This window comes from Limulus polyphemus, unplaced genomic scaffold (assembly GCF_000517525.1).
Source record: "Limulus polyphemus unplaced genomic scaffold, Limulus_polyphemus-2.1.2 Scaffold3990, whole genome shotgun sequence".
In the NCBI taxonomy this organism is placed as follows: domain Eukaryota; kingdom Metazoa; phylum Arthropoda; class Merostomata; order Xiphosura; family Limulidae; genus Limulus; species Limulus polyphemus.
Window position 1 is genome coordinate 6256 of NW_013669600.1, and position 13728 is coordinate 19983.

The following is a 13728-nucleotide window of genomic DNA, read 5'->3' on the forward strand; positions in this document are numbered from 1 at the left end:
CAACACTTGCTTTTAAAAAAATCAATCATTGGCTTCAAATCTTGATCTTTCTCCTGCTCTGCTTTAATATCGATACCTGGTTCCACTTCATCATCATCAACTTCTTCAGTCACTATGACTTCACCTTGATGGCACCTAATTAGTTCAACCTCTCTTTTAACAGTTACCGGAACTTGGCCTTTGTTATTCCCAAACGTCATTTTATCAAAATCAATTACAAACTTCCTTGGTAGTAAATAGTCCAATCCTAATACGCATTTGTCTTCAATGTCAGCCAAGTATACTTTATATCTGTCCTTTATGCCCATGAGCTCAATAGTTACCCACATTGGTCCCCACAATCTTGTAGAATGTCCTGTCACACCATAAAGCTTCTGTATGGCTTCTGATACTCTTTCATGATCTAATACCTTGATGGTCACAAGGGTTTGCTGAGATGCGGAATCTATGACAAAGTTGCACCTTTGGCCCTCCAGCTTTCCTGTCACATAGACACTGTGTGTGCTTGGCATTTTACACCTTGCTGTAGGAACTTTCATGATGGGGGTTGGTATGAGTGTCCCTCAACACCAACCACTACTAGTCTCCTACCACTACAAGATTGAAAGCACCCAGAACATAACATGCCATTAAACAAATTCAATGTGTATGAGCCCAATAAAGAAGATTTATGGTGCAAAAACACAGGGATCTGGATCTTGTGCCACCTTAGAGATTGATATAAGCCACCACTGTCAAAAGAAAGAAAGTGATCCAAAGCCCAACAAACAGCCAGGAGTTCAAGAACATTGATGTGAAGAGAACTCTCCTCCACAGACCAATGACCCAAAACCTCCTGGTGATTCACCCAGGCACCCCAACCCTGAAAGGATGCATCTGTCAACAGATGTAAATCTGACCCCAGAGGAGGAAATGGTACCCCTGCCAACATGTGTACTCTGTTCAACCACCAATGGAGATTGTCTACAAGAAATGAGGGAAGGAATATAAAAGTATCCACGGGATCCCAGGCAAGGTTCCATTGATTGTGAAGGACTTATTGAAGAAATCACATGTGGGTCATGGAGGACCACATCTCCAAAAGCAATAGAACCTGTAAGTGAGGGAACAGACAGGGCTTTCCAATTGGCCCATTCCAAAGAATGGGGCAAAAGAGGAGAAAGTTGGGCCCGACTGAGATGGATGTTGAAGAAAACACCCAAATGGATAAGGTATTGGGTAAGATGAAGGAAAGACTTCTCCAATTTGACCAACCAGCCCACCAATGCAGCTTCAGCCAGGAAGTGTGACAGGCCAATTACTGTTCAGAATGAGCAAAAAGAAGCCATTCGTTCATATAAAAATGGAAGTGCAGCCCAACGGCATGAATATGCCAAGCAAAGGAGCATATCACACAACAAAACAAGCATGGTGCTGAGGCTAGGCCAAAAGGTAAGACGGCAAACTGGTACACAACCCCCTGATTTACAAACTGAAGATATGGACATGAATACTCTGCCTCAGGAATGTGCAGTTAAGCATTGGAAACATCCACTTGATCAACTAAAGACCTGGAGAAAATACCCACCAAAGAGAAATGTATGTCTCCATGGTAAAGCAAGGAGTTTGAACATATGGATTGAGATGGGATAAATCGATGACAGGATGCCAGTCTCTGGTCTTCTTGGGAACCACTAACAGGTTGGAGTAAAACTCCCATGAACCTGGTGGAGCTGGTTCGATAGCCTCTTGTGTGATGAGATCCTGAACTGCCTTTGACAGACACTGGAGTGTCGAGGGATCCCAAAGAGAAAGGAAGACAACAGGGAGGAAGAGAGAGAAAGAGGGTAATGTATACCTCTGAGAGCACTCTGTGAACCCAAACATCGGCAAGAAAAGATTCCCACCGATGAACGAAATTCAAGAGACAAGCCCCCACAGGGCCCAAACTGACAAACATCTGTTGGTAGATGTGTTGTCAAGTGAAAGGTAGTGTGGGACAGGAAAAGGATGGAAAGGGGAGAGGAACCAGTGCCACACTTGGCCCCTGATTGTGACAAAGGATGTTGATTGGCCAAGGCCACCCATGGCTCCAAAGTGTCAGGAACCAAATCAAACACATAACGCTGCCTGGAGATAAGTCTATGCCAAACCTCATCATGACCCAAGAGGTCCTAACAACAAACAAACCACGTTGAGAGCTGAAGATGACAGATGAGCCAATGTAGAAGTAAGGATGTAGAGAATTTCAGCAGAAAACTCCCCAGGGTTCCAGTGAAGAGCCTCTGATAGAAGGTGAAGGGAGGAAAAATACCTTAACAGGATCGTGAGGGTGAGATGAAGGTTGCCCCCAAACCAGTACAACCAACCCCAACAACTGTTGGTCAAGAAAGGGAAAGTCTACCCAATGAAAAGCAAGAGCAGACTGATCTGACGCCCATGGAGACAAGGCATATTGAGAAGCAAATCGGTCCGCATTAACCCTAATATTGGGGGATGGGGGAAAGACTAAATAGGGTCGGGAAGTTGTTTCATGTAAGAGGGAAGGTCTAGGGCCATAAGAAACAAGTGTAAGAGACAAAACATCACATACCTGAGAGATAAAGTCTGAAGACAGACGAGCTAAATCATAAGGTAGTGAACAGGAATGTGTGGGAAACGATCAAAATCATCGTCAGACTGGCCTGACTGAAAAGGCTCAGGAGGAGATGGGGCAGAAGTAGGCAAGAGAGGTTGGCGAATGAGCAATGATATATTCCCCAACAGGTCACCCATGGCTGAAAATACGGCATCAGACACTGGTGAAGTACCAGAAGTGATGACTGTAACTTTGGAATTCACATGCGGGAAAAAACGGCAAACATGAGGAAGTAATGCTTTAATAAAAATATTAACTTCACAACTGTGAAGTGTGGTAAAATTATGAAAAATGAAAAAATAAACCACTTCAATGTAACTGAACAATGTAAGAAAGAACGTCTGAACTCGACAGCTGCCAAACGAGAAATGATAGTTCAGTAGTGGCACGTGGAGGAAGTCACATGATAGTAGTGCTATCCTATTGGTGGAGAGGTGGCGCATGATGATTCACATGAGAGACATGTTAGAACTTTGGATTCCAACAAAGGGATGATGAAGGCTTGTGGCATGTGTTTCTGAAAAAGTTTCCATACAGAGGGCAGCATCAGCACCAAACGAGAAAAACTAATCTTTTGAGCGGAGGGAGAGTACCTTATCAGAATTTTGATTCCAAGGATAGAAATGCTGCATGACTTAGTTTTGGCTCATGAAAGTTATGCCATGCAACAGGCTGAAGTAAAATTCCATGTTTCAGAAGAAGCAGTATGAAAACTCTGAAGAAGTTATATGAAACTAGTACTAATGTTAATAGAAGCAGTTGAGATACAAAAACCCAAATTTTACAAAAATGATGTCAAGTAGCTCATTTAGGGTATACTCTTTATATAATATATCACAATTTAGCACAGATCTCATGAATGACCAAGCTGTAAGTACAAGTGTGAACATTACCTTCAGAACAGTAAGATGTACATTAGCATGAAGTGGTCTCGACAGATGTGCAACTGCTTAAAAACCACCATTTAGAACAGATAAACCCAACCAGAAGGCTGAAATTGGAATCAAACTTAAAATAATGGGATGAGTAAAACTGGATGAAGATGCTCTATACAAATTCAATTCATTTAACAACTATCAATGATCGTTCATCTGGTGGCAGAAAAGAAAATGGTATGACAGTGAATGTACAGTAAACCATGCTGGGTACCAACATAACTATAGACTGCATCTCATCCAGTGGAGTTCGAAGTGTACATAAAATTGATGTCACCTTAACTGCTGACAGGTTCAAGTAAGTTCTTATAAATCATGTCATTCCATAAATAACAAAACCTGATAAGTATGGATTCATACTGCAACAAAACTGTACTCCATGGCTTGGCCTGCACAAAATCCCAATATGAATATTATGAAGGCTGTAAAGCATTATGTATCCTACAATCATGTTCAGTACATAAGAACTGTAAATGATGGATGTGCCCATTTGGTCAATATAAAAAGGAGCATACTCTGAAGGTAAATCAATATTCGATATTTTTGTACAATTAATTTATGATTTTGCCTACATTACTAATTAACTTGTAGATCATTTTGCTGATTTTTACTAAGTTGCCAAAAAAAACCACTGTCTGAGAAGGATTGGAATCTACCCTGGAATATTACTTAGATTACTTAAAGTCCTAGATGCCTAGTGAGATTGGCTGTATAGTCCTATTTGGGACAAGCATACTCAGTTGCAGTTTGAGCAGGCAGAGGTTGTTGTTCGGCATGGAGGCTGTGCTGAATTCTCTCTGATGGTCCTTTTTTTTTTTGCTTGCTGAGCTCTTTTCTTTTAATTTTTTCATACCTTCCTTTGCACAGCTTTTCCAAGCACTGCAATTTTTCTGCTACTTCTTCCCAGTTGTCAACACAAATTTCAAAAGATTTCATATCCATTTTGCAAGCATCCTTGTAGTGTAGATGGGGACTTCCAACTGTTCTTTTTCTTATCTCAGCTCACTATACAAGATGTTTTTGGTGATTTTTTCTTCTTTAATGTGCCTAGTGTGTCCAAGCCATCTCAATCTTCTTTGATTCAATAATGAGAAGATGTCATGCAATGCTGGAGTTTCCTTTCCAGGATGTTAAATCCTGAGCAGTGATATGGAAATCCTGGGTTGCTCAAGCATCAAAATCACCCTCTTGACCTTGCTGGCTGAATCCAAAGGAAAGAAAGGACAATCTAGAGTAAATGTGTCAGTTGTCTCATATGTTGCACACACTCATACATAATCTATAAGTCTAAGAACAAGGATTCTACTCAGAACTCTATTTTCAAATTTGACAAAGTGTGTGAGACATTACTGTAACATCTTTCAAATCTGTAGAGAAGATTTGATCTAAACAGAATTAGGGTAATTTTTTTTTGCCTCAATGTAAAGTGATTTGAAGGACAGCCTATCCTTTCTCAAGATTGTCTAAGTAGAGTATTGCTCTCATCTAAGTTAAGAGATGGCCCTATTATCACAGGATCTAGAAAAATAAATCTCGAAAAGGAATCTCAGTCCAGCTGAGTAAGAGTTAGCAAGTAATGGCAGCAACACTGCTGTTGTATATAACTTAATGCCAAAGAAACCTCCATGAATTAAGTCAAGAAATATTATGGGCCCTAGTCCTGGGCAAACAGGGGTACTAAGAATTTCCTGGCAAAATTTACTATCCCAGCATATACAGAAAGTTACAGACTTGTTTGTGTTAAATAACCTAACTCAGCCAGTGTTAGTTTTTAAAGTGAGGTGGAGGCCTGTATAGTTTGGAACAGAATTTATATTTTGTCTATTAGTACAAGTTTATGCATGTTGCTTTCTAACCTAGCTAAATCTTAACATGCATGTATGTGTTATGTCCAAAACTAATAAAACAATCAGGAATTACAGGCCACATCCAATAGGGTAGTGCTTTTTTTTCACTTGTATATGTATATGAGAATGTCCTGTGCTACATGTACAATTAATTTAGAAATTTTATTTTGTAGTAAAAATATATTATTGGAAATTATTATGGAAACAGTGAATAAAATGGGCATATTAACATCATTATTCTTATTGTCACTTGTCTTATGGAGTTTCGAGGCCTAGAACCATGCTAATATTAACAGAAATGAAACAACATATAGGGTTTAGAAATACTGATCAAGACTTGAAAGCTTGGGATATAAGTTACACAGACAATGAGTATTTTATATGATTTTAAAGCCTCAACACATCATTACAGTCCATGCCACCACATTCAGTCATGCTCCATATGAAAACTATGCATGTTGACAATAGCCCTACAATGTAGTTTCCATTGTAAAATGTTCCATCATACAGCTATGTCTATAATTCCCAACTCCTCACTGCTGGCTTTCCATAACCCATCTAGTGTACAAGGACAATGGTTTTCAGTACCGATTTCAACAGCTGGATCACAGAGAAATTCATAGTCACTGTATGGAATAGCATGATTACCTGTTTTATTCTCCAGCTGCTTGAAATTCAATTCATGCAATTCATCAGATATGTTATGCAAGCAGCTTGTGTACACGACTTGAGTCACTTTTCCAGGTGGAGATCTTTCTTATTATAATGTGTACTGTTGCCGGAGGCATGTAGGTGGCTTTTACTACTGACCTTTATGTTCACGAATTCTCAACTGCTACAAGTTGCCATGCTTTGCTTACAATAGGGCATGACTTGTTGCAGATCTCTTTCTAGATGGAAATGATGTCCAAAGTTGACTCACATTCTTTTATTTTCCAATGCTATTAAGTGCAATGGATATTCCTATCTTAGAAATTGTAAATTCTTGATCTAAACAATCTTTATGATCTGAGCATATAAATATTTTATGAAGAAATGGGCTTTCTACAAACCATTCCCCAAAGCAATCAATTTTTCGAGCCATCACACTACCTACAAAATGCCAAACAATGTACAAATGTAGTTTTGATACATGTCATTCCACCACAAGTTTATATAAGCCATGGATGGCAAATTGACTTGCTAGTTTTCATATTCAAACTTGTATTATATAATATACTTAATCCTCTGTTTAATGCTTTATGTTTAGTACCATTGCTAGAGTCTAGTGATGATGTTGGAAAAACTCCTTGCAGCTACTTAGCAAACCTGAGCACACTAATGTGCTGGATGCACCCACTGCATCGAAATCCAAACATTTTTCCCAACAATGTATTGCAGTCACCCTCCTTTGTTAAAAAAATATGGTTGTAAATGGCCCACTATATAATCATTTTGCATATACACTATGATCAAAAATATTGGGTTGGCTGCATGTTTTTTACTTATTCATCACTATATTTAGGAAATTTACCATGGAATTCTTTCAACGTGCATCTGCCAGTTAGTACATACTTAAGTATATTATTTAATTTTTAGGATTAACTGCTACTGTGTGTAGAACAGAAAACATAATCTGTTTAGATATTTATAAAGATGTTTATGTAATTACATAAAATTCAATGCCATGGATAGTAGTTAGACATGGTTCAAAGGGCAATAAAACAATAATATTTAATTATAAATAGATGCATATTGTTATGAACTTAGAGCTACTTAGGATAAACAAATGTAGTGTCATGTTACAATTATAGTCATTCTAGAAAGAAAAAAGGGTAATTTAGGTTTATTTCAATTGTTTTTTTGGTGGTTACGAGGTCGACTGAATTGACTGAGCATGTGTTGAGAGAGTTAACCCACAACATCAGGTTAGCATCAGGTAAAAGTTAGATTCAAAAGGGCAGATGAATTCTGGACAGGCTGCTAATATATATTCTGCATATGATGCACTGTGTTGTGCTGATGTGCTGTGTTTGAAATTACCATGTTAACCAATAACTAATAACACATGAAAATGTAAAAATGGCACCCAGAAGTTTATGAACAAACTCTATTCAACACTTAAACTGTTTTGTTAAATATACAGTGAAAATAAAAACTTAGAATTAATGCAATGGTAAAGCTATGTGCTATACATTATTTTTAATTTTATAGTTTGTTTTCTTAATTCTGAACTGATTTGTAACAAATGGTCCAGTTAAATTGTTTGATAATGAAGACACAAGAAACAGGGAAGAATACTTTGAGAAATTTAAAGCAACTATTTAGCAGATGAGTTGCAGTCACAGCAGCAAATATCAGCTTAGTCTGAATAGATTAACCAACTGAACAAAAAGGTTTTATATGATTCTCACAGTTAAAACCTAGCAATGAAATGCTTTTCTAATTAAGTTTCCTTTAAAGAACTAAGTTGTGAGTAAAACATAGAGCAACTTCAATAAGAAGTTTAACTGCTTTCAGTAAATATTATTACTCCTCATACATTTTAGCCATAATTTAAAACACAACACAGTTATTAATATTTAAGTATAGCCTTGTTTGGGGTTTTAACTACTATATCATCACTTGCAACATTAACAAAAAGACTTACCTATGGCTGGAGACAATAAAAGAATATATTTTCATTTGGCTAGTTTGTTTGTTTTATACTTGACATACCAATATTTTGATTTACTTCTCTTTACTGCCACCACCCACATTTTCACACATACCACTTAATAGTTGCTGAACAAACATACCTACTATAAAAGTGATGTTTAGCATTAAAACAAAACCCGAGGAAGATTTTAAAAATAACAAAGCACAATATAAAACAAAGAATTGATATAAAATTCATTCAACAAATATACACTGAATTAGAGAAAAAATAAAAATAAAATAACTCTATACTTTTTGGCCATCAACTTCTTTAAAAGAAGAACTTCAAAGGACTTTCAAGAAATATTACTTGTATTTTTCTATAATGTAAGGTTCAATTATAATATTTTAGAAATTTAACTGACTGCACTAATCAGCTAAATAACAACACTAATCTTGCTAAGTATTATATTCATAAAAAAAGTTTCTGAAATACTACAGTCAAGCAACTTATCACTAAGACTTTTCTTACTGTATGTATTTCTTCTGATTGAAGTAATTATATATAACTTTCAGATAATAATCAACTTAATGTAATAATCAATATAACCATTATTAACACACTCAAATCTTACCTTGGATTTCTACTTCTACATCTTTAGGGAAACATTCTGAGATACCATACTTTAGCTTGAGAGCTACAGTACCATACAGATCCTCAGGAATGTCAATCATTGGAGAAAATTCCAAGAAGTCATAAGACATGGAGGCATGAACAGGCCACCTAAGAAACTCCCCAACATTTTCCTACAAAATAACAAATATTCACACACTTTTTTTTCATGCAACATAAGCAAGAACTTAAAGCTCTTGGAATGGAACAAGAGTTTTAAAGAATTTTAAATGCTTTAAGAGAAAATGAACAAGAAACAAAAATATACTTCACAAAAATTTATTTCTTCACCAAAGTTTTACAGTTGCATGTAATACTAAAAAGTTGTTGAAGAATTCTGAACATCTTGATTCAAAGTATAAAACTCATAAGCTCGTTGCATCATCTACTAAAAAGACACGAATCATTTAATGACTTAAAACATAAATTAATCCATATTTTTACATAAGAGTCTCAAGAAAAAAGTGACATTCATAATAGACCTTAAACATAAATTCACGAAAGTAAATGAATGTGATATTTATATTGTTATGCAAAAATATCAAAAACAAAATTTATCTTACATATTAACAAAAAGTCAGAGATAGCTTATCCCCGTATTAAAAATTGTTACAAAAATTGGAAATATCATAACATTCTACCCTTCTATAACTAGTAAAAAGTCAAAATATATCTTAATTTAGATGTACATTATAAATATTTCTAATTTCTCATGCAGGTGTTCTGCATCATGGCATTCTTGTAAACAGGATGTGCAAAGAGCATATATTTCACTAATCCTATATTATAATGAGTGTTCTATAAGATTTATACTTGCTTGACCCTATTTTCTGTGTCATGACCTCCTGGAGTGAGGTTATACTCATTTCATTCCAAAGGTGGCACAGACTTGATAAAATTAGTATGAGCTGAGAATTTATTTCCTTATAGTATGTATAATGGGTATAATCATCAAACTTGGTAATCTAAGGATTATGGGATTCACACTGAAACCTTGATATGATTTGACAGTGTGGTATCATCATTATTTATGATCTAGTGTATGTCCTTTCCTGAGTTTTTGCTTTCAACTTAACCTCCTTCCCAAACAGCAAGTAGTAGCTTTCACAAAGAACACATTAACTGGCCAGTAAGTCAAGATTTAAATTATTTGTTAATAAAAAGTGGTTATTTGTTTTCTTGTGATTGCTTGTTTACTTTTGTTTTCCATGTTTATTTTATTCTTTGTAAGACATTTTTAGTGCCTGCTATATTGAGAATACTTATAACATTCCTTCAAATGCCATAAAGGCAAACATCAAGTCAGAACAAAAGGAGTGAGGAAAAGGAAAACAGGCAACACCTGGGACTCCTAAGGACAGGAAACCTGTTGGAGTAATTAGGACTGGAAAATACAGGTAACCGAAGATTGGTGATGAGTTTCAAAAGTGTAATGAATTCCATCAAAGAGCCTATTACTAAAGGGATAATCAGGATGGAGGTCCCATAAGTAATACCTAGAAAGTAAGACATCCCAATTCAGCAAATCCTGGAGAACAGGTAAGAATGAATGTCCCCAGAAAAGCTGTCAGTGTCATAATGGAGAGCCTCAGAGAGAAGGTGAAGTGTAGACAAATAGCAAAGCAGCTGGGTAGGAGCAAGATGCAAATGAAGAAATTAAGGATTACTGACATCCTCTTACTGGTAGGAAGTGAAAGTCTGATAATGATTACATCATACATTGGTGCAATACATGTGTAGAGATGAGAGCTTCATTCAAAGCTTGTGGCATTTGCAGCAAATCTTTTCAAGATAATAGCTGTTTGTTGTGCATAAAGCTGAGTAGTACTTCTAAATGAATGTTAAGGACGAGGTAGTAATACCACCAACATCATGTGGTATTAATTGGTGTATTAAATATAAAGTCTAGTGAACTGTCAAAATTTGCTGAAGAAATAGAACTGATGTACAAAATATAACATTTTGTCAAGAAAGAAAGATAGACTTGCTTGAACAGTTATATTCCACAGAGCTGGCATTACTGTAGAGCTTGTCCATAATTGTGGATATGGATGTTGGATAATGATGATGCAAGAGTACAATTTTGCTTTACAACATTGTTAAGTCAGGAGAAGGAAATGGCGATAGGTTATTTTATCAACTAGTGAGATTATGGCTTTTTGTTGAATATTCAGATCCTGGAAACCATGCTGTAGTCAAACCTATAACAGCAGCAATGGTAACAAAACTATGTAAGAAGTGACAATTTTGCACTTGGCCAAACCCCATAAATGACTATTAAGGAACTTTGGAAAGTGTAACTGCAGGACCATGGATATAGTTTGGGCACTACTTGCCTTGTACTAAGCTGAAGCATGACCATCACAAACTGGTGAATGTAGAAGTGCCTCATGTAATGTCTGGCTTTTGTATGGTCAGTTAGAAGAGCAAGACAGTGCATTTAACCATCATTATGAACCATAACACTGTGGTAGACAACCTTTGACGCAGTTTCTGGTCCTCACAGCTTTAAATAGGAGATATTTCAAATTTTGCATAGTGCAAGGACTGTATAACACGAAGTCTCACACATTCATGAATGTACAGAAGCAATTTTTTACTCACATTTATGTAGAGATATAGAGCAATAGTGTAGACATTGCACCATAATTCAGTTCTGGCTTGAATGATCTGTATCTGTCTGTTAAAAGCTTAACAAGGTAACTCAGAAATCCTGAAGTCACATGATGAACATTGAACATGATGAAAATCTCATTCAAACACTATATCACTGATGAGCCTCTTAAGAGTTGGTTTCTCTAGGAATGAAAGCATGAACAGCAGTTTCTTTTGGATGATGAGAGCACCATGAGTTATCAACTTGAGAGCTAAACAACATGCTAGTATTGCCATTCAAAAGTCCAAAACACAACTCCATTAGTACAACTGAAATATAATAAATACACACCAAATCCAGTAAAACTGATATTTCTTGGTAATTTCATGACTATAGTTTCATGCAAGACGAATGTTTAGCACTGACCAAAACACAAACTATTCTCTTCAGATATAGTTCTGTCACAGCATATTTGTTAGTGCAAAGTTCAGGTGGTGGCACTATCCCTAATTTTGAGCCACCAACCAAAGACAGGCAACCAGTTGGTTAGCAGCCAACTGCTATCACACACATATATATATATATATATATATACACACACACATAGATAAGTAGAATGTGAAGGTGATAAAATAAAGAAATTAGACTTTTGAAGATAAATCATCTTAAAAAACTATGCTTGTATTTTATTGGCAACGTTTAGAGGAACATTTTGAAAGGAATCAATAAATAAGAACAGAATGTAATGTGAGATAAGAACCTTGAGAATATATATATATAAACACGAAATGTGTGTTTGTTTGCACTCTAGCTCCTCCAAGCCTATTGGGCCAATCTCATCTAAACTTTGTATGTAAGCACTATCAACAATGAGGAATGTCCTATCTAAGGGGGTCAAAATTGAACTAAACCTTATTTCTATTTTGTAAAGCCTGTTGGTCAATTATGCCCAGTTACTGCGTGAATCTCAAACAACCTTGGCAGGTTGATGCTTCAGACAATGTTGAATATTCTGGAAGGATTCAAGGTCAAAGTCACTGGACTGTTTCTCAAACAACCATGCTTTTCTCATGGTCAATGAGATTTAGGGTGTTCAAGGGTGGGATATTTGTTGGTAGATGGAAAGCAAAGTGCAAATGTTGTTTATCAAGAAGCTTTGTTATAGTTTTAAAATTTTGAGATAACATTTATGTTCAAGTTATTACTTTGAAATATATGACTGTTGTTAAACTTGCATTGTTTTAATTAAGTTTAAATATTTCAGCTTGTTAAACAATATAATAGAGCTGAAGAAAACATTTGATGATTAAAAAAATAATAAAAATTATTAAATATTTAAAAAATAAGTTTACAAAGCAAAGAAAGAAATAACTTAAACATTTTTAAGATAATAAATGAAAGTTATTCAACAATTTTTTATAAAAACTGAACCATTCATCCAAAGGTCTTAAACACATTTCTTTTTTGGTTGTGTTTCTTTGATTGGTGTTAGAGATGGGCGTGTTTTAGGGCAAGTACTTTAAAATTCTCAAGAAAATGATCTGCTTTGTTGGAGTGCTGAGCCATAGGTTTATCTTAATCTTTAATCAAGATGTGAAAAGTGTTCTCATTTGTATTCAGTGAACATACAGCTGGTTTCTCCTATGAATATTTGGTTACAGTTGTTACAAATAATACAATAAATTAATCATTTAGATGTAAAGTTCAAAAGGGTATTCACATAATACACTGACTTAGGGCCCCCTAACAGTTATTTTGTGATCAATGTAAGGGCAAGTGTTACATCTGCTCCTCTGGCAAATGTATATTTACCAACTTGAGTATCAGATAATAGTTGTATGTTAATAATGGTTGGAGACAGCTTGAATGGGTAATGAAGGAAAACTTTAATGTAAGTTTAACATAACAGCAAATGTACAATGTTTCAACAAGGTTTTTCTCATCATCAGGTACAAGTAATTTACACTGACACGGATATATATACAGTATTGAACAAAGAAGTCACATGACCGGAACTGTTGCAAAACTTAGAAGAGGTATCTAGGCACCCGTAGATCGTTACTAAATAAAAATTATTTAGAATCACACAATACTAACGTCATTTACAAAATAACATTCAATAACTGCCCAGAATTCTCCATAGGAGAAACAGGAAGAAAATTGGAAACCAGATTGACAGAACACAATAAAAAACCATCCCATGTTTTTCACCAATGCAACTCAAAAAACCATAGTGTATCTATTAAAAACACAGTCATTTTAAACAAAAAACCCAACATACACAAACGAAAAATCAAGGAATCCATCTTAATTGAACAAAACAACCCTACTCAAAACCAACACCTCGGGGTGCCTAGATACCTCTTCTAAGTTTTGCAACAGTTCCAATCATGTGACTTCTTTGTTAAATACTGTATATATATATATATATCCGTTGTCAGTGT

General features: G+C 35.6%; 1 protein-coding gene across 2 annotated transcripts in view; it reads right to left on the reverse strand.

Moving 5' to 3' along the window:
• Positions 1–13728, reverse strand: part of LOC106470419 — an 82812-nt gene that overhangs the window by 3277 nt on the left and 65807 nt on the right. Inside the window, exons 5-6 of one of the 2 annotated variants that reach the window (XM_022399004.1) lie at positions 8651–8822; positions 313–4753 (exon numbers count right to left, since the gene is read on the reverse strand). In XM_022399004.1, the coding sequence (XP_022254712.1) occupies positions 4683–4753; positions 8651–8822 (243 nt within the window). In that variant the 3' untranslated portion in view covers positions 313–4682. Of the gene's footprint in view, positions 1–312; positions 4754–8650; positions 8823–13728 lie in introns of those variants that run through there. The other variant, XM_013930975.2, reaches the window with a different exon arrangement.